The following is a 21,159-nucleotide window of genomic DNA, read 5'->3' as shown; positions in this document are numbered from 1 at the left end:
AGCATGTCTTATAAAGCAAATCCATCCATGTTGAGTAAAAGAAACGCTGTAATTGCTGTAATCTTATAGTTTTTATATGGCATCGTGTGATCAAAATGTAAACTGCAGGTTTGCATAAAGGTCTAATCTACAGGTTTAATACACATCTGTAGAAAACACCAATATTTTTTATGCAGGTCACAGAAGTTTACTATTATTTAAACATATGTTTAAACCTGATATGTTTGGTAAAGTTGAAATTTGGGCAGAGTGGGCTTCACCTCACGTGAACATGGATCCAACATGGATCCAGACGAGATTATGGGATTGTGCATCTACAACAAAACAGTGTGTCACAGTACAATAACTACATGCAGAGGAACACAATGGTGTGAGAGCGACTGGGTGAGTGTGTGAAACTGTCCACAGGTGTGAGTGACTGGGTGAATGTGTAAAATTGTTAACAGGTGTGAGTTTGCGTGTGACTGGTGAGTGTGTGAAATTGTACACGGGTGTGAGTGTGTGAGTGACTGGGTGAGTGTGTGAAATTGTCCACAGGTGTGAGTGTGTGAGTGACTGGGTGAGTATGTGAGAGACTGGGTGAGTGTGTGAAACTGTCCACAGGTGTGAGTGTGTGAGTGACTGGATAAGTGTGTGAAAATGTCCACAGGTGTGAATGTGCGAGTGTCTGGTGAGTGTGTGAAATTGTCCACAATTGTGAGTGTTTGAGTGACTGGGTGAGTGTGTGAAACTGTCCACAGTTATGAGTGTGTGATATAATGGTGAGTGTGTAAAACTGTCCACAGGTGTGAGTGTGTGAGTGACTGGATAAGTGTGTGAAAATGTCCACAGGTGTGAGTGTGCGAGTGTCTGGTGAGTGTGTGAAATTGTCCATAGTTGTGAGTGTGTGAAACTGTCCACAGGTGTGAGTGTGTGAAATTGTCCACAGGTGTAAGTGTGCGAAGGACTGGGTGAGTGTGTGAAACTGTCCACGGGTGTAAGTGTGCGAGTGACTGGGTAAGTGTGTGAAATTGTCCACAGGTTTGAGTGTGCGAGTGACTGGGTGAGTGTGTGAAACTGTACACAGGTGTGAGTGTGTTTGTGACTGGGTAAGTGTGTGAAACTGTACACAGGTGTGACTGTGTTTGTGACTGGGTAAGTGTGTGAAACTGTACACAGGTGTGAGTGTGCGAGTGACTGGGTGAGTGTGTGAAACTGTACACAGGTGTGAGTGTGTTTGTGACTGGGTAAGTGTGTGAAACTGTTCACAGGTGTGAGTGTGTGAGTGATTGGGTAAGTGTGTGAAACTGTACACAGGTGTGAGTGTGTTTGTGACTGGGTAAGTGTGTGAAACTGTACACAGGTGTGAGTGTGTTTGTGACTGGGTAAGTGTGTGAAACTGTACACAGGTGTGAGTGTGCGAGTGACTGGGTGAGTGTGTGAAACTGTACACAGGTGTGAGTGTGTTTGTGACTGGGTAAGTGTGTGAAACTGTTCACAGGTGTGAGTGTGCGAGTGACTGGGTGAGTGTGTGAAACTGTTCACAGGTGTGGGTGTGTTTGTGACTGGGTAAGTGTGTGAAACTGTTCACAGGTGTGAGTGTGTGAATGACTGGGTAAGTGTGTGAAACTGTACACAGGTGTGAGTGTGTTTGTGACTGGGTAAGTGTGTGAAACTGTTCACAGGTTTGAGTGTGCGAGTGACTGGGTGAGTGTGAAACTGTACACAGGTGTGAGTGTGTTTGTGACTGGGTAAGTGTGTGAAACTGTTCACAGGTGTGAGTGTGCGAGTGACTGGGTAAGTGTGTGAAACTGTACACAGGTGTGAGTGTGTTTGTGACTGGGTAAGTGTGTGAAACTGTTCACAGGTGTGAGTGTGTGAGTGACTGGGTAAGTGTGTGAAACTGTACACAGGTGTGAGTGTGTTTGTGACTGGGTAAGTGTGTGAAACTGTTCACAGGTTTGTGTGTGCGAGTGACTGGGTGAGTGTGTGAAACTGTACACAGGTGTGAGTGTGTTTGTGACTGGGTAAGTGTGTGAAACTGTCCACAGGTGTGAATGTGCGAGTGTCTGGTGAGTGTGTGAAATTGTCCACAATTGTGAGTGTTTGAGTGACTGGGTGAGTGTGTGAAACTGTCCACAGTTATGAGTGTGTGATATAATGGTGAGTGTGTAAAACTGTCCACAGGTGTGAGTGTGTGAGTGACTGGATAAGTGTGTGAAAATGTCCACAGGTGTGAGTGTGCGAGTGTCTGGTGAGTGTGTGAAATTGTCCACAGTTGTGAGTGTGTGAAACTGTCCACAGTTGTGATTGTGTGAGATAATGGTGAGTGTGTGAAATTGTCCATAGGTGTGAGCGTGTGAGTGTCTGGTGAGTGTATGAATCTTTCCACAGGTGTGAGTTTGTGAGTGACTGGGTGATTGTGTGAAACTGTCCACAGGTGTGAGTGTATGAGTTACTGGGTGACTGTGTGACACTGTCCACAGGTGTGAGTGTGTGAGTGACTGGTGAGTGTGTGAAATTGTTCACAGGTGTGGGTGTGCGAGTGACTGGGTGAGTGTGTGAAATTATCCACATGTGTGAGTGTTTGAGATACTGGTGAGTGTGTGAAATTGTCCACAGGTGCTAGTGTGCGAAGGACTGGGTGAGTGTGTGAAACTTTTCACAAGTGTTAATGTGTGAGTGACTGGGTGATTGTGTGAAATTGTCCACAGGTGTGAGTGTGTGAGATACTGGTGAGTGTGTGAAATTGTCCACAGGTGTAAGTGTGCGAAGGACTGGGTGAGTGTGTGAAACTGTCCACAGGTGTGAGTGTGTGAAATTTTCCACAGGTGTGAGTGTGTGAGATACTGGTGAGTGTGTGAAATTGTCCACAGGTGTAAGTGTGCGATGGACTGGGTGAGTGTGTGAAACTGTCCACAGGTGTGAGTGTGTGAAATTGTCCACAGGTGTGAGTGTATGAAATTGTCCACAGGTGTGGGTGTGTGAGATACTGGTGAGTGTGTGAAATTGTACACAGGTGTGAGTGTGTTTGTGACTGGGTGAATGTGTGACACTGTCCGTAGGTGTGAGATTGATATGGATTGTTTATATTTTTAAAAAGTACACGTGTTGACATCATGTTTTCATCTCTCTGTAGCCGGCCTCAAAGGACCAGTGGTGGGGATGCTTGAGAAAGCCAGGAAAGTAATGCCAGACAAACCTGCTGCACCTGCCAAAGCTGCTCCTTCTAAACCTGCTCAGAGCGCTCCCCTGGCAAAATCAGCCTCCGGTACATGTCCCCGTCTGTGTCTGTCTTTCTGAAATCACCCACAGTTCCACACAACACCAGAAATAAATTTTGCGTGTGAGTGATGACTGGTGAGTGTGTGAAATTGTCCACAAGTGTGAGTGTGTGAGTGACTGGTGAATGTGTGAAATTGTCCACAGGTGTGAGTGTGCGAGTGACTGGGTGAGTGTGTAAAATTGTCCACAGGTGTGAGTGTGCGAGTGACTGGGTGATTGTGTGAAATTGTCCACAGGTTTGAGTGTGTGAGTGACTGGGTGAGTGTGTGAAATTGTCCATAGGTGTGAGTGTTCGAGTGACTGGGTGAGTGTGTGAAATTGTCCACAGGTGTGAGTGTGCGAGTGACTGGGTTAGTGTGTGAAACTGTCCACAGGTGTGAGTGTGTTTGTGACTGGGTGAGTGTGTGAAACTGTTCACAGGTGTGAGTGTATAAGTGAATGTGTGAATGTGTGACACTGTCCACAGGTGTGAGATTGATATGGATTGTTTATATTTTTAAAAAGTACACGTGTTGACATCATGTTTTCACCTCTCAATAGTCGGCCTCAAAGAACCAGGTGGTGGGGATGCTTGAGAAGGCCAGGGAAGTAATGCCAGCCAAACCTGCTGCACCTGCCAAAGCTGCTCCTTCTAAACCTGCTCAGAGCGCTCCCCCGGCAAAATCAGCCTCCGGTACATGTCCCCGTCTGTGTCTGTCTTTCTGAAATCACCCACAGTTCCACACAACACCAGAAATAAATTTTGCGTGTGAGTGATGACTGGTGAGTGTGTGAAATTGTCCACAAGTGTGAGTGTGTGAGTGACTGGTGAATGTGTGAAATTGTCCACAGGTGTGAGTGTGCGAGTGACTGGGTGAGTGTGTGAAATTGTCCACAGGTGTGAGTGTGCGAGTGACTGGGTGATTGTGTGAAATTGTCCACAGGTTTGAGTGTGTGAGTGACTGGGTGAGTGTGTGAAATTGTCCATAGGTGTGAGTGTTCGAGTGACTGGGTGAGTGTGTGAAATTGTCCACAGGTTTGAGTGTGCGAGTGACTGGGTGAGTGTGTGAAACTGTACACAGGTGTGAGTGTGTTTGTGACTGGGTAAGTGTGTGAAACTGTTCACAGGTGTGAGTGTGTGAGTGACTGGGTAAGTGTGTGAAACTGTACACAGGTGTGAGTGTGTTTGTGACTGGGTAAGTGTGTGAAACTGTACACAGGTGTGAGTGTGTTTGTGACTGGGTAAGTGTGTGAAACTGTACACAGGTGTGAGTGTGCGAGTGACTGGGTGAGTGTGTGAAACTGTACACAGGTGTGAGTGTGTTTGTGACTGGGTAAGTGTGTGAAACTGTTCACAGGTGTGAGTGTGCGAGTGACTGGGTAAGTGTGTGAAACTGTTCACAGGTGTGAGTGTGTTTGTGACTGGGTAAGTGTGTGAAACTGTTCACAGGTGTGAGTGTGTGAATGACTGGGTAAGTGTGTGAAACTGTACACAGGTGTAAGTGTGTTTGTGACTGGGTAAGTGTGTGAAACTGTTCACAGGTGTGAGTGTGTGAGTGACTGGGTAAGTGTGTGAAACTGTACACAGGTGTGAGTGTGTTTGTGACTGGGTAAGTGTGTGAAACTGTTCACAGGTTTGAGTGTGCGAGTGACTGGGTGAGTGTGTGAAACTGTACACAGGTGTGAGTGTGTTTGTGACTGGGTAAGTGTGTGAAACTGCTCACAGGTGTGAGTGTGCGAGTGACTGGGTGAGTGTGTGAAACTGTACACAGGTGTGAGTGTTTGTGACTGGGTAAGTGTGTGAAACTGTTCACAGGTGTGAGTGTGTAAGTGAATGTGTGACACTGTCCAGAGGTGTGAGATTGATATGGATTGTTTATTTTTTTAAAAAGTACACGTGTTGACATCATGTTTTCATCTCTCTGTAGCCGGCCTCAAAGGAACAGGTGGTGGGGATGCTTGAGAAAGCCAGGGAAGTAATGCCAGTCAAACCTGCTGCACCTGCCAAAGCTGCTCCTTCTAAACCTGCTCAGAGCGCTCCCCCGGCAAAATCAGCCTCTGGTACATGTACCCGTCTGTGTCTGTCTTTCTGAAATCACCCAGAGTTCCACACAACACCGGAAATACATTTTGCAGATGTGCAGATTTATATTTGCCTACTTAAGAATTGCCAATATGTTGTTATAGCTAAGAGGTTTGTAATTTTAGTATAATTTTCATTAGAAGTTGACATGACATGCTCACTGCCCCCTAGTGTTCACTTGTGGGTGTGTCAGTGCGAGTGAGTGTTTGTTTCACTGCACGGATTGGGTTAAATGCGGAGAACAAATTCCCGTGTGTGCAAGCGCAGTGGTCAGTAAAGTGGTTCTAATTCTTGTAAATACTGTGTTTCCTTCAGGGAGTGGTGGGTAAGAAAGCTCCAGTTTCCACTAAAGATGATGAAGACAAATCGGGCCCCATCTTTATCCTCGTGCCCAACAGCAAGGAGCAGAGGATGAAGGAGGAGAAGGTAGGTTGCCCTTTGGGAAATACATTCTCGAGCCTTGTTTCTGCTGTGTGTACAATGATCTTCACTGGAGAAAAGATGAACTGGTCACATGAGAGATTTCGGTGAATTGGAAGAAGTTCCTATAGAAGGGTCACCATTTTGTCTCTCTCTCCCACCATATGTGGGAGCAAACCAAACAATCTTCCCTTCCAAGCCTTAAGGTTATGTACCAGTGTTAAACAGTGATGAGGCTCAAGGACCTCATACAGAGCAAGTATAAAATTATGAAATTAACCATTTTCCCACAATCCCCCGGTGATCACGAAATTAAAGAACAACAACGTGATCAACTGTGTTCTGCTGAGACATGATACAGAAAGTTATTGGCAGGGTGAACTAGAATAGTCCGGATCTCAAAATAAATTGGAGTAATATTTGGTTTCCGTTCTTAGCTTAGTGTACATTTTTTTAGCTACAGTCCATTTGTAGCCACGCTGGATTTGTAGATCAGTCTGTTCCTAAGTATCATTACACATGTGGACAACTGTCAGCGTTTCTGCTTCAAGGAGCCTGGAGAAACAGGATGTATTTGCAATGGGTTTGTGGTGTTTTTATAGATCCTAAAGTGGAACTTCATCACCCCACGGGATGAGTATGTGGAACAGCTTAAGACACAGATGGCTACCTGCCTGGCAAAGTGGCTGCTAGACGAGCTTTTTCACTACGACTTCCAGCACCAAGTCAAGGCCGTCAATGCCATGATTGAGGTATTAGACCGTGCCAAAATTTTAATACCTGTAAATTGTTCTGGGGCTTATATATAAGCACATGCTAAAGTGATGGACTGCATTAATCATTCGTGTGCTTCCCTCAATTTCTCAGCACATGGAGGCAGAGGCGGAGGCTGTGGTTGGCTCTCTGGACTTGATTCTGAAGTGGTTTACACTGCGGTTCTTCGACACTAACACCAGTATACTGATGAAAGCCATGGAGTTCCTCAATCTCCTCTTCACCATGCTGAGCAAGGAGAACTACCATCTCAGTGAATATGAAGCATCCTCCTTCATCCCCTACTTAATCCTCAAGGTCAGTGCATCTTTACAACAGTGAGGGGACACATGCACTAGGGCGGGGCCAGAGTATTCAGCTATTCGTGTATTAATTCACAAACACCCACAACATTTGTCTCGGACATTACCCGGACTTTATCCTCCTGGTGCTCTTATAAAGTCTCCAGGTCAGTACGTGTGAGAACATAGTGGGCCATTTATATGGATACACCTTAATAAAACGGGAATGGTTGGTGATATTAACTTCCTGTTTGTGGCACATTAGTATATGGGAGGGGGGAAACTGTTCAAGATGGGTGGCTCACTCTGTACACTGTGACCCTTAGTGAGGCCCCAGAGGGATGCTGTTTCACTCACACCCACACTCTCCCACTCGTACCAGACATTCATATATCACTGAATATTTCTGCCAAAGATTGGCAATTAACTCTGTTAATTCAAGACATGAGCTACATTACAATCATCCATTCTTTGTATGTAACCGCTTATCCAGTTCAGGGGAATCCTGGAATCAGTGGGCGCAAGGCAGGAACCCACCATGGAGAGGCGCCAGTCCTTCACAGGGCCTTTTTATTTATTGATTATCTCAATCAGTTTAAGGCCCATAGCCCATTTGTGTGGTCTGTTGGTCACTCGAGTCACCTTCTGCTTGAACAGTGGTCAGATGCTAATGGAGATTTTGCCTTTGAAAAACCCTGTTTTCTTTTTTCTTTACAGTTGTTTTTAACACACTATCTGTCGGTTTCCTTGTTGCTCTGATGCAGGTTGGGGAATCAAAAGATGTAGTGCGCAAAGATGTCCGTGCCATTCTGACCATGCTGTGTAACGTTTATTCTGCCAGTAAAATGTTTCCATTCCTAATGGAGGGAGCCAAGTCCAAGAACGCCAAGCAGAGATCTGGTAACAGTATCAGTGCTTTGTTGTTTATTTTAACCATTTAGGAATTCTAATATTAAAAGTAAGTCTTTATTGAGTAGAGAAAGTACTTATTTATTATTTTTAAGAATTTAATCATGTGACAGCTCTGTGTTAACATATATATTCAAACACATCCAATCACACGCCACATAACCATCCGATTAAGAACGACAAAGAACTGTCTGTGTGTGTCTTTAATGTTGCACTCAGTCTTATTGTCTCTTTCATTGCAGAATGTCTTGAAGAGTTGGGGTGCCTGATTGAGAATTACGGTATGAATGTCTGTCAGCCAACGCCAGCCAAAGCTCTGAAAGACATCGCTATACACATCGGTGATCGAGACACAACGGTGCGCAACGCCGCACTCAACACAGTAGTGGCAGCGTACAATGTCTGTGGAGACCAGGTCTTCAAACTCATCGGCAACGTAAGACCACTCTGCAGCTTTGTGTAATGACATTGCCAGATTATATGAGAGTGTTATTTATCTAAAAAGTTTCAGCGCTGATATGAATCACGTCACAGAGCGTTGCTGTAGAGGGAAGACTGCTGGTGAATGGGGACGCTGTTTACGTTAAAATCTGTAGATCTGAGCTTTGAGTTTAATCAATGCAGAGACGCTTCATCTATTAACTCTGAATGTTTAGAATATATTCAGTTGAGTTTGAATGTTTTCCCCAGCTGTCAGAGAAGGAGATGAGCATGTTGGAGGAGCGGATCAAGAGCTCAGCTAAAAAGACGCCTGCCGTCTCAACCAAACAGGAGAGGGCACCGAAAGAGCATCCGACCAACCCCAATGGTACTTTCCTCCGCAAGCCAGCACAGGAGGAGATGCCCAACAAACTGAAGTACGTTCTGTGTTTGAACGCTCTGGAAGTGGCAGGAATAGACACAAAAAATGAGAGTAGGTAGAGAATGAAGCTAATATAGTTTATGGAAGCAATCAAATGGAAAGTTGGAAGGGCAAATGAGCTTCATAATATTAAAGCCCTACTTTTGTTTAACTGATGTCTATAGGTAGTCGTTCTCCTCTATTCTCCAATCTATGGGGCCAGATTTGTTTAGCTTGTTTATTTCTGGGGGCTCTAGTTAAGGTAGCCTCATGTGTGATATGAACCTTTACTTGCTCATCAGCTCGGGTCTACCTTAAATGAACATTTGGATGAAAAATCACATTTACACATTTATACTCCTCTTCCAAATGCATCAGTTCTGACACCAAACAGTTCTGTCTCTGCTGATGGACTGCGTTATAAACTGTGTATTGAACCCTCCAGGTCTCGTTCTGTCCTCTTGTTTCATTGCATGTCATGTCATGTCTCTTGAACCTGAGCCTGTCTCTCTCTCTCTTCTCCTTTATGATTCCTTTTCTCTCTCGCTGCTCTTCTTGGATAGAATAATGTATCGCACGTATAGGATGTAAGAACTGCCGAATCGCTGTAGCTTCTGTTCATGAGGCATGCACCAACCCGGAGAGACGTAGTCAAATAGAAGAGTCTGAATTAATAAAAGGAAAAAAAAAAAAAAAAAAAAATCCCCATCCATTTCAGCTGCTGGCACCATTGCAGAAGTTGTCACGGTCCTCCTGTTTGTATTAGCATTTATCACTAGCGCTGCACCAGGAGTCCTTTACACTTCAATCCAACGGTCCATATCAGATAGGATACTAGATTCTATAGAGTACCTGGAGTGCCACTGAGCTGTCACTCAAACTCATTAACCAATGGCGATGCATCCTTGAGGAAACCCACTCACAAGGAAAGTTTGTGTCAGAACTGCAAAGAAAAAACCAGGCAGCGCAAATGAGAGAGCTGGCAGCGTAACCGCAGCCGACAGATTGGTGAGAAACAACCAGAGAGAACTGTCAGTAAAAAAAGCACATTATCGAAGACCATTAACAAATAACTTTTTCCTCAAATTCTTCTAAGTTTTTTCTTTATATTAAATTAAAAAAATGATTAAATCCAGACGTGTAGTCGAGCTGACTGTGCCGTAACCTACAGAGGTGTAGGGAAAACCCATTTTTGGAGTCAGTGGACACTGTTGGACAAGTGTACAAGGGCCTTTGGGTGTTTGTCCTCCCGCACATCCACCTGTTCCCTGTGTGTTTTGATGGTTCAAAGCTGTTTGTTCTGCGTGAAAGTGAAGCTTTCTGTCCTTTCCCCTCCAGTCAAGCCCGGTCTCAGAACGCTCACTCCGAGCACATGGCCCCCTCCATCCCCAAGGAGTTTCAACTGGACCTGGACATGATCGAGAACGACCACACGCGGGTCAGCGAGTTCCCTGACCTCGTGCAGCACAAACTGGACGAGCTGTTGGAGCCTGTCTCCATCCCTGAACCCAAGTGAGAAAGTTCAGACTTCCACGGTTAGACAAACTGGGGATTAGTCTGGATAGGAGTTTTGAAGTTTAGTGTTAAATCAAACAAACATTTGGCAAATGGTGGGGATTGATTGATTATACAATTATAAGATCGTACATTTTAGATGGACCAAGCATTATCACGTCTTAATCTTGTTTCTTTTTCTCTTCTCTAGGATTCGCTCGGTCTCCCCTCATTTCGAGGACTTCCACAACAGCACAGCGTCCACTATCACCTTTGTCATCTCGCAAGTGGCCAGCGGTGACATCAACACCAGTATCCAGGCTTTAACACAGGTCAGCTTCCTGAATCTGATGATCCGGCACTGCTTTTTCCCCGCTTCATAAAACAGACTTCAATTATTCTACTGTAGACCACACAGTTCTCTCCTTAGTTCTATACAGTGCGATCCCATAGACTTAAATTTCCCATGATGTTGTATCGTCTCCGCAGATCGATGAGGTGTTGCGACAGGAGGACAAAGCCGAAGCCATGTCGGGTCACATCGACCAGTTCCTTATCGCCACCTTCATGCAGCTCAGACTGATCTACAACACACAGATGGCCGATGACCGGCTGGACAAAAAGGACATCTTCAAGCTGTACAGCTGCATCATCGGCAACATGCTCTCAGTATGTTTCTCTCAGCCTCGTGTCTCTGTAGTGAGTTATATCGGCTGTCCGTGTGCACATGGTGAAGGCCTTGCGCCTTTCATAAGTTGCTCAGAAGACAAAAAATATACATTTTTAGAGAATGATGTAAACATTTACTGACTGATTAGCATGATAGCCATTGTTTTGGTAGCTGCCACCCCTCCCTTTCTCAAGGCAGTCAAAGCATTTCTTGTCAGAGAAGGTGGTTTCTGACCTCATTACAAGATGAAAAGTCTTGCTTGCCAGTTTTTAGACTACTTCACTCCTTATAGATTTGATTGTTAATCAGTACGAGGGCAGTGAGTGCTTTTGTAAAGCTGTTCAAGGCCAATGATCATCCATCTCAAGTTCTAGTTTCACATTTGACTGATACGTTGCTGTAAACTGATTTTTCTCATTTTAAAATTAATGGTTTCAGTGGCTTTTCCAAGGGCGAACAATCAAATCTGGTTGTTAAAAAAGCACACGCTACTCTCTCTCTCCTCAGTTATTCTCCATGGAGAGTCTGGCGCGGGAGGCGTTGATGGGCGTGCTGAAGGACCTGATGCACGGCCTCATCACACTGATGCTGGACTCACGGGTGGAGGACATTGAAGACGGCCAGCAGCTGATCCGTTCTGTGAATGTTAGTGGTGCGCGTGTTAGAGAAGTCGGATCAGACCAACATCCTCAGGTCAGTCAATCAAAACGCGCACAGAGGACACCTCTGAAAGAGTTTGACGTAGTCTTCTGCATGTTTTTGACACCTGTGCTTAGGGCTGGGCATTCATTCATTCATTCATTATCTTTAACCGCTTATCCAGTTCAGGGTCACGGTGGGTCCAGAGCCTACCTGGAATCATTCACTCACATACATTCACTCACACACTCACACCTATGGACACTCTTGAGTCGCCAATCCACCTACCAACGTAGCAAAACACGTGTCTGCGTGTGTTTCCTCCGGGTGACTGTCTGTGAGGAGTGTGGTGTGTTCTCTCTGTGTCGGCGTGGGTTTTCTCCAGGTGCTCCGGTTTCCTCCTATGCTCCAAAAACACACGTTGGTAGGTGGATTGGAGACTCAAAAGTGTCCGTAGGTGTGAATGTGTGTGTGTGTGGCGCCCTGTGAATGACTGGCGCCCCCTCCAGGGTGTGTTCCTGCCTTGTTCCCAGTGATTCCAGGGAGGCTCTGGACCCACCGCTGCCCTGAACTGGATAAGACAGATAATGAGTGAATTAAATTCAGTCAGATGGGTCCAGACTTTTGGCTGGAAATGTATACAGTCGATCAGTACTGCATTTACATTCTAATTCTAATTACATTCTTGATTTAGTTCTGTTTACATTGGGTTAACCACCTTATGATTAGGCTTTATTTCTGGATGCAGTTATAACCCAATGAAATATAATCCTTTACACGGAGTGTCCTGAGTGTGTTCTCTGTGCAGATTCGTATTTGGGCTCGGATGAAAGCGGTTGCTGACGGACACTGTGACTACGCCCTCAACCTCACCGGTCCAGTCCTGAAGTTCTTTGAGGATTATTATCAAGTCCCTTACCCTCTCTCTAAATCTGGTCAAAAAAACCCCGGTTGTGTGCGGAGGGCGATAACAAGCCGTGACACAATCGCTCTCCAACTACAGCCTCTCAGCAATCTGCCTCATGAGGAGAGAAGACCGTTAGAGCTCTGTCTACTTAGAACTGCTGTCTACGGTGTCAGTGCCTATCAAGACAGCTCAAGTTTTGGGACAGACCAAATGTCTCAGTCTGCCTGGTCTCACTGTCTGCGATCTGAGTGTCTCTGGTCTCTCTACTGATTCTGACTGTCTGGTCTCACTGGTAAGACAGATTCTGACTCTCGGGTCTCACTGCTGAGACTGATTCTGACTCTCGGGTCTCACTGGTGAGACTGATTCTGACTCTCTGGTCTCACTGGTGAGACTGATTCTGACTTTCTGGTCTCACTGGTGAGACTGATTATGTTGTGACTGCTCTGACCTCCTTTGGTGTCTTACTCTCTCTGGCCTGACTCTCCCTGGTCTCACTCTCTCTGGTCTCACTCTCCCTGGCCTGACTTTCCCTGGCCTCAATCTCTGGCTTGACTCTCCCTGGTCTCACTCTCTCTGGCCTGACTCTCCCTGGTCTCACTCTCCATGGCCCGACTCTCCCTTGTCTCACGGTCTCTGGCCTGACTCTCCCTGGTCTCCCTCTCTCTGGCCTGACTCTCACTTGTCTCACTCTCCATGGCCTGACTCTCCCTGGTCTCACTCTCTCTGGCCTGACTCTCCCTTGTCTCACTCTCCATGGCCTGACTCTCTCTGGCCTGAGCGTCTCTGGTCTCACTTTCTCTGGCCTGACTCTCCCTGGTCTCACTCTCCCTGGTCTTACTCTCCATGGCTCGACTCTACCTTGTCTCACTGTCTCTGGCCTGACTCTCCCTGGTCTCACTCTCTCTGGCCTGACTCTCCCTGGTCTCACACTACATGGCCTGACTCTCCCTTGTCTCACTCTCCATGGCCTGACCCTCCCTGGTCTCACTCTCTCTGGCCTGACTCTCCCTGGTCTCACTCTCTCTGGCCTGACTCTCACTGGCCTGACTCTCCCTTGTCTCACTGTCCCTGGTCTCACTCTCTCTGGCCTGAGCGTCTCTGGTCTCGTTGTCTTCCTCTCTCTGGTCTCACTCTGATTTGTTTTATCAGTGGTTTGGAAACCTCATGACTCTGAAATGGTGGAATGAGGTTTGGCTGAATGAAGGATTTGCGACATATGTGTCTTACCTCGGGGCAGATTATGCTGAACCCACATGGAATCTGGTAACTAACACACACACACACACACAAACACACGCACACACAAACTTAATGCTACATCCCTTTAGTGTGAGTGAACATTGTTCATTGATGTAAGAGGTAGTAGAAACAGTAACTTCATGAAGTCAGTGCTCTCTGTTGAAGGTGAAGCTCAGAGCGACTTTCCCCATGTTTCAGTAAAATTTACAATTTTACCATGAGTTCAGCTAAACAGAGAAAACCCCAGTCCCCACTGAACAATTACACACCACGCTCAGCCCCATAGGTGCAGTGTGATTAATGGGAAATCCCAAAGCTGCATAATCAATAAATCTATTAAAAGGTGTGTGAGTGTTGAGCCACTGCTGACAACATGAATCCAAATAAGCCACAAAGAACAGTCCTGAACTCCACTGTGCTGCGTGAGGAGCCGACTTTATTCAAAATAAAAGTCACATCCCGTGATGGAAATGGCTCCCTAATAATCCCTCGTTGGTATTGTTCTATATAATGAGGCACCATTTAGTTCCTCTTCCACTGTCCTCAGTAACAGAGAAACTCGGTGCTTCCTGGTCCATGACGTTTACTAGTTACAAAGTTACAAGTGCATTGTGGGAGATTGTGGTGCCCTCAAAATCATGCTCAAATTATACTTTAGGATTCAGAGGGAGCCATTTCAGACACAGACACAGTCTGAAGACGTGAACATTAAATGCAGTGTGAGCACAGGCCAGCAGGGGGAGTGGGGACAATTGTGCACAGGCACGGTAAAAGGCAACCAGGGATCACTCGTGTGTTTCTTCCTTTACCACAGAGAGACCTGTCAGTGCTGGAGGATCATAGAGTCTTTGCTGTAGACGCCTCGTCCCGCCCCCTGTCATCTAAAGAAGAGGACATTCTGAGAACGGGGCAGATCAGTGAAGTGTTTGATGCCATCTCCTACAGCACGGTGAGGGGGCATGCCTAGAGTATCTTTTCTTTATAATCCTCAGATATCATTTATATTTAGTGTTTAGTAGATAACCTTCCGCAAAGTGACACAGGATTAGAGTCCAGAGACCTCTGAAACAAGACAGGAGTCACTGATGAGACCAAAAAGACACATTTGGCGAGGGGCAACTCCAACCTGGAGTAACAGGGCGACCTTGCCCTTAAACGAGGGAACACCTCACACCCTGTGGAACCTGAACGTGCACTCCCAAAAAGACCTACACTCTACTCTCCAAAGGTGGGAATAAAACAGAGTTTGCTCAGTTGGTAGAGCATCTGTTCCCAGTGACAAGCAAGTTTCTAATTATTGTGGCGTTTAATCAGACCACGGCTCTTAAATGTGACTCCGTTACGGTGTCTTCACGTCTAAACGCTGCCTTCTAAAGGCACTGACTAAAGAGACACCTTCTGTTTCAGACACAGACTAAATCTTCATGCTGCTCCACACCAGATGCGGTCCACATGTCGCCAGAGGCCATTTTGTGGGTAACGTCAAGTCAAGGGTCCGGATCTGTTTTGTGACATGTGCCTGAATGAGCATTTTTAAGATGTGGGTCATGTTTGGTTCAGATGCAGTTTACAGCACTGACAGTGGAGCAGCAGCACTGTGTCTCTGACTGAAGTAGCCCTCAGTGTGTTTTAGACTGGGGACTTAAAGGGCAATTTATGCTTCAGTGTCGAATCTAAACCATAAGCAATGTGCAGTTCTCATGAAACCACTTACATTAGGGCAACTGTGGTGACAAAGACTACAGCAACTGAGACTGGTCCACAGTCGGACAAATGAGTGATATCTGGTGATATTTCTGGACTTCCTCTGTTAATATCGGCTGCTCTTCTCCACATGACAGAGACGGCAGACAGCAGCAAACTCACAGAGAAAGATGTCCCCTAACATTGGGTTAGTCATAGAATGATTAAAAAGGGGCTAATACTACTACACAGTGTTAGAAAAGCAGAGCTGAAGCTTGAAGTACAAATGTTTTATCGCACATACAATGCATTTTCTAAGTGCAAAAGCTCTAATTTATCACCTACATTGTGCACTACATAGGGCGGAGGAAGATATTGGAGAGCCCTAGTGGTTTAGTGATGTAACTGCAGACACACTGACGCAGAAATCTAAACACACAATGGTGTAGGGCCTGATATAATGTGTCTGTCTGTAGGGGGCGTCAGTGTTGAGGATGCTTTCAGACTTCCTGACTGAGTCTGTCTTCCTAGAAAGCCTAAAGGTGAGGTTCTTTCATTAATAAATTTCACAAGTCTACATAACTGTCCTAAGGCTATTGTAACTGTTCTTCAATGGTCAGGACCCTGCGCTGCAGTGACACTGACGTGGTGGTGGTGTGTAAGTGTTTGTTGTGCTGGTGTAGAGTGTATCAGACACGGCAGTGCTGCTGGAGATAAATGTTTTTCAGGTTGTTCCCATCATTAACAGAGCTCTGATCCTGGACGACACCTTTAATCTGGCCAGGTGAACACCTTAAAAATAATGTGAATATCGTTACTATCCAATTAAAAACATTTCATGAGAAAAACTTCCAAAGACAATGAAAATAACCCTTTAACTTTCAATGTAATGTATAATTTTGAAGCATTTCTATTGGTCCATTCATCATCATGTGAAGGACAGCTGCAGTGTTCAAAGGATAGTACACTTTTAAAACGTTGGTTATTGTTATTTAAAATAGTCCTCACTGGTTATGGCCACATTTGTAATGCATCGCAAACTGTCCTCACGATGAACTCTAAGTTCACAATCAGTTGCATCTCAATCATGAGCAGAAACAAACTGAGCCAAGCAAGGATTTATGAAGAATTTGTGACCTACAAAATCATCACTAAACTGGAGACTGTGGTCCAGTCTTGGACAGAGTGATGGTTCTGTCCTGATAAATGAGCAGTTATTGTGAATAAATACTAACATTCATGAAGAGTTACTCATTTCAGGTTGCTGTGGCAGAAGAAAATGTGCACTGCTAATACAGTTAATACAGTTATAGTTTCACTCAACATTCAGACCAATAATAACTCACCATCCACGGTTAATGCATTAGTTCTCCATTTATTTTTATTATAAAAGTTAGAGAGTACGAGCTTCACGAGTCAAAACAACAAAAAGCATGACTCATAAAAAATGAGAAGCTAATTTACCTATCAAAACAAAAACAGCTTGTTCTGTTCATCTCTGTTGTTTTTACAGATAGCTTAGTGGATAGATGTAGCTTCACCTGTTTAATCTCTGGATCTTTACAGGGCCAAGATGATTCCCATCAGTTTGGCTCTAAACACAACCAGGTTCCTCTGGAAGGAGAGAGACTACGTGCCCTGGAATTCTGCTCTGGACAAGCTGGACTATTTCTACCTGATGTTTGACCAAACGGCGCTCTACAACAGCATTCAGGTGAAGAACGGGAACAGAAGAAAATCTGGTCAACGTTATTTTAGATTTGTCAAAACATTGAGAGCTACAGGGAGCACACTTAAATATCAGGATTGTATCTGAGTGTGCATTTATATCTGATTGCAGCGCCCCCTGTTGAACTTGTTGGTGTAATGGTCAGGGTAAAGAGCTGTGGGCCACACAGTGATGGTCATAAGGTTGTGGTCAGACTCCAGAACTCAAGTCTTGTTTGTGTTTATTAATCAGTGACTCTTGGTTGCAGATTTATCTGAGGAAGCAAGTCACACCACTTTTCGAACGCTACCAGAACATCACCATGAACTGGACCAAAGTTCCAGATGGACACATGGATCAGTACGTACCACGTAAAGAGTGCACTGACCACACAGGAGCACTCTAGTTCTGCTCTGCATACTTTGTTACCCCCCTTCCCCCCTGTTTCTCAGCACTCAGGACCCCCACAGAGCCGGTGTGATGTGGTGGTGGTGGATTATTCTCAGCGCTGCAGTGACACTGACGTGGTGGTGGTGTGTTAGTGTGTGTTGTGCTGGTGTAGAGTGGATCAGACACAGCAGTGCTGCTGGAGTTTTTAAATCCCTCAGTGTCACTGCTGGACTGAGAATAGTCCACTAAGCCTACTCATTGTGTATTGGCGTGTTGTTGTTGTTGTTTGGGACTGAACACAGCTCTGTCATCAGTTGAGACAGATCAGTAGAGTTTGTTTCTTCCTTGTTGCAGCGTCCAGCTCTCGCTGGATTCTTTCGTCAGCCACCGATCCAAGGAGCGTTTGAACCTCTTCAAAACCACGGCGTAATTTTAGGAGCTGCCATCGTGAGTCGGATAAAAACAAACGTGATCTCTGCTGCAGCTGGAGATTTTACAGATGGAGAGTTGGTGCTGGTCGTCTGCGGTGCGTGGTGTAGAGTGACGACTCTCTCTGGACAATCAGTGCTCTGCAAGGTTTACACGCCACGGTTTAGTCCCTACTCGACTTGCTCTGAACCACGAGAGAACAGCCACTAAACAAGAATCCGCTTCCAGAACCAGGACCTGATTCACCTGGTGGAGGAGCGGAAAGGTGAGTAGAGTAGGAACCCTGCAGTGGAAAAGTGGCAGCAGACAGCTCATTAGGAACTGCGTACACTACAGATCCATAGGTCACAGTTTGAGCCACTTCTGGTCCAGTTTGTCATGATCAGTGCAGTCATTTTTACTAGAAGTGGCTGAAATAGTGTGTTTAGATATCAAACATGTCCTGAATTTGTTTGTAGGAACAGGAGAGAGGCCCAGACTCACTGTCTGAACTGTCTCTGGCTTTTAGAATTCACCCAAACCTGAGAGTACTGCAGCGCTGTTTCTGCAGGGGGCGCTAAAGAGTGGGACTTCGCCTGGGAGATGCTCCAGACTGCCAGCATCGCTAGTGAGGCAGATAAACTGATGTCAGCTCTGGCCTGCACCAAAGATAAAGGACATATAAGCAGGTGAGCACAGAGGAAACATATGGAATTCTGTTCTGACGTCTAAATGAACCAGTTTATTGTCCATGGAGGGGGCTCTCCATATGGGAATGGCCTGTTTGGCTGGGTTTGGTACAGCTCCCCTGATGTCCAGGCCTCCAGCTTGGTTATGCAATGTTAAAGTAATTTTAATATGCCAGAGGTTAGACAAACCTCTAGAGGTTAGAAATTGATGGACAACACACACACATTCATCTGGATGTTTTGTTACATCAGATCAGGTACATCAGGTACATCAGATACACCCTGGACTCGACGAAGATCCGGAAACAAGACGCCACCTCTGTCATCGTTCAGATCGCTGGAAACAGAGAGGGACGGGATTTGGCGCGGGACTTCGTCACAGTCGAGTGGAAATACCACTGAGTAAGTTCCTGACTGATGTGTGCTGGGTGTTCACAGTGTTACGCTGTGACTGACCCTCTGCACACACTGCTCATCAAATGTCTGAGCTAGGACTTGTTTAACTTACTAAACCCGATCTGGGAAAGGACGCTGAGAGTCAGAATTATGAAATGCTTCAAGAGCAATGTCTCAGTGTGTGTGTGTGTGTGTGTGTGTGTTTCCTAGGTACGGTGTTGGGTCGTTTTCTTTCTCTTAGCTGATAAGCGGCGTCACACAGACATTCTCCACTCAGCAGCAGCTCGATCAGGTGTGTGATTTGATCCTGTAAAAAAAAATGTACATTGTTTCTCCCCTGTTCCAGTGGCCAGTGCAGCTGAGACAGGTGACACCACCCAGAGCACAGCTGGATTAACATCTGCAGTTTCAAATACATTATTTGGTTGATCAGCTGTTTATGATGAAGGATCAGATCAGATCTGTGCCTCCAAGTCCTGCCAGAGCCTGGGCTGCACCACCATTGTCCCCTGTTCACTACATGTTCCCATTACTGTGTGAATCTGGAGCCCACCAACCAACACACTGTGAAACAAAACCCACGCAGTCAGTTCCCTGTGCGCAGCCTAAGTCTGAAAACACGGGATAAAATGAAGCGTTCTGATTCTGCTCCACTTCTGACGTCAAATACGGAGACTTTAGAATGGCCCCGCCTCCTCGTCTGAGTCTGTCCAATCACAGCGCTGAACCCACGTTTATGTGAGAGTGCAAAGACGAGGTTAAATGCAGCAAAACAGACACAATGAGCGCAGAGAAATAAGAGCACTGAGTAAAAACTGAGAAAACTAGGGGGAGAACACTGCTGTGGGGTTTTACAATGAGACTAAAGTGTGTGTGTGTGTGTGTGTGTGTGTGTGTGTGTGTGTGTGTGTGTGTGTGTGTGTGTGTGCTCTGTGTTGTAAAGCTGCTGCGGTTTAAGGAGGAGAACGCGGCGGTGGGGTTTGGATCAGCGAGCTCCGCTCTGGATCAGACCATCAAGAAAACTAAAGCCAACATGAAATGGATCTCAGAAAACCAGAGAGAAATCACAGACTGGTTCAGAGCAGAAACGGCCTGAACCTCCTTCATTCACCTTCAGCTCCTTCACGTTGCTCCGTCAGCTCCCGCTCTTTCTCTACAGTTTACACCCTGTCTGAACACAGAATTAACGTCTCTGACTGTTCTTTTATGGACATTTTTTTCATTAATTTTTTTTTTTAATTTAACAACAAAGTTTCTTTGATCCAAAATACATTAACATACAGAAACATTCATGCTCTATTATAATTAAAATGTATTTGTTAGAGAAATAAAAATGTTTCCTTCTTTTAAAAAACACTTGTTGTTTCCAGAATTATTTCAAAGGGAACAGCATTTTTGGAATGAAACTCAGCCATGAGAATCATCAGGAATGTTTCATTTGAGGATGAACACTGATTATATACAATCTTGTTTTATTTAAAACAATAACAACAACAACTTTAATCTATTATCATACCCTTTACTTACTCAGTACTTTTTTAATCTTACTTATTGGCTTACTTTCTCTGTACTTACCCAGTAATTAGCGGGCTATAATTTAAAGTGTTTACGAAGCCCCAGTGTTTGTAAACGGGTAAAAAATCAAAGTGTCTGGATCCAGTGCTAGGCTTTCTCTCTCTCTGCTCACAGCAGAGAAACGCCATCTGGAGGTTTTTAGACAACAGAGAGACTTCAAACGCTGAAAGCACCAACCGAGATGAGGATGTTGCTCTATCCCTGCTCCATAGGGGGGTAACACTGACTTATTTTTGCTTTTACAGTTACGTTACTTAAGGTGGAACTGACTCTAAATTCAGGAGAGCGCTACCTGCATGAAAGTAAACGCAGAGGGAAAGTGCTACAAAACTAAACAGCTCGAGTTACACATGAGTTTCTGTAGGAATTTAAACAGTGAATAAACACTTACAGAGAATTTACACTTCAGACACCATCAAGATACAGTCATTATTCTCCTCCGAAGATTGGATAAATTTGTCGATCTCCCACGTTGCTGTTAGTCCATGTATCAGCGGGCTGTGATTGTTACTTTGTTGTAATGTACTACCATAAAGCCTATAAAGCTTAAATCACCACAACAGAAAATGCCTGAGGGTAAAGTTTTTACAGTGTTAGAAAATATGTTTTATACATATAATTTTACTTGATTCACCATGTTTTGAAACATTCAAGTAAATAACAACAGTACGATATGATTTTACAATGCACCTGAGGAAAAGAGAATTAGAGTAAAAAACACATGAAAACATTAAAAAATAGCATGTCTGAGCATGCACAGTGCCACTGATAAAAAAATAAATAAAAAATACCAATAGGTCGTCAGAA

General features: G+C 45.1%; 1 protein-coding gene and 1 pseudogene across 1 annotated transcript; both read left to right on the top strand.

Annotated features, from left to right (window-relative positions):
• The first annotated feature begins 282 nt into the window (after positions 1-282).
• On the top strand, positions 283-12,397 carry LOC136673317 (cytoskeleton-associated protein 5-like; annotated as a pseudogene).
• A 1,007-nt stretch (positions 12,398-13,404) lies between these two features.
• LOC136673986 (aminopeptidase N-like) lies at positions 13,405-20,055 on the top strand (the record flags this gene model as incomplete). Its single annotated transcript, XM_066649811.1, has 10 exons — positions 13,405-13,527; positions 14,318-14,452; positions 15,663-15,728; positions 16,753-16,900; positions 17,163-17,254; positions 17,639-17,978; positions 18,222-18,381; positions 18,634-18,783; positions 18,988-19,069; positions 19,721-20,055. Coding segments are annotated over 4 exons (444 nt in total), but the record flags the coding sequence as incomplete, so codon positions are not given.
• Between the last annotated feature and the right edge of the window lie 1,104 nt (positions 20,056-21,159).

This window comes from Hoplias malabaricus, chromosome 17, assembly GCF_029633855.1.
Source record: "Hoplias malabaricus isolate fHopMal1 chromosome 17, fHopMal1.hap1, whole genome shotgun sequence".
Lineage (NCBI taxonomy): Eukaryota > Metazoa > Chordata > Actinopteri > Characiformes > Erythrinidae > Hoplias > Hoplias malabaricus.
This window is presented reverse-complemented; position numbering and strand designations above follow the sequence as displayed.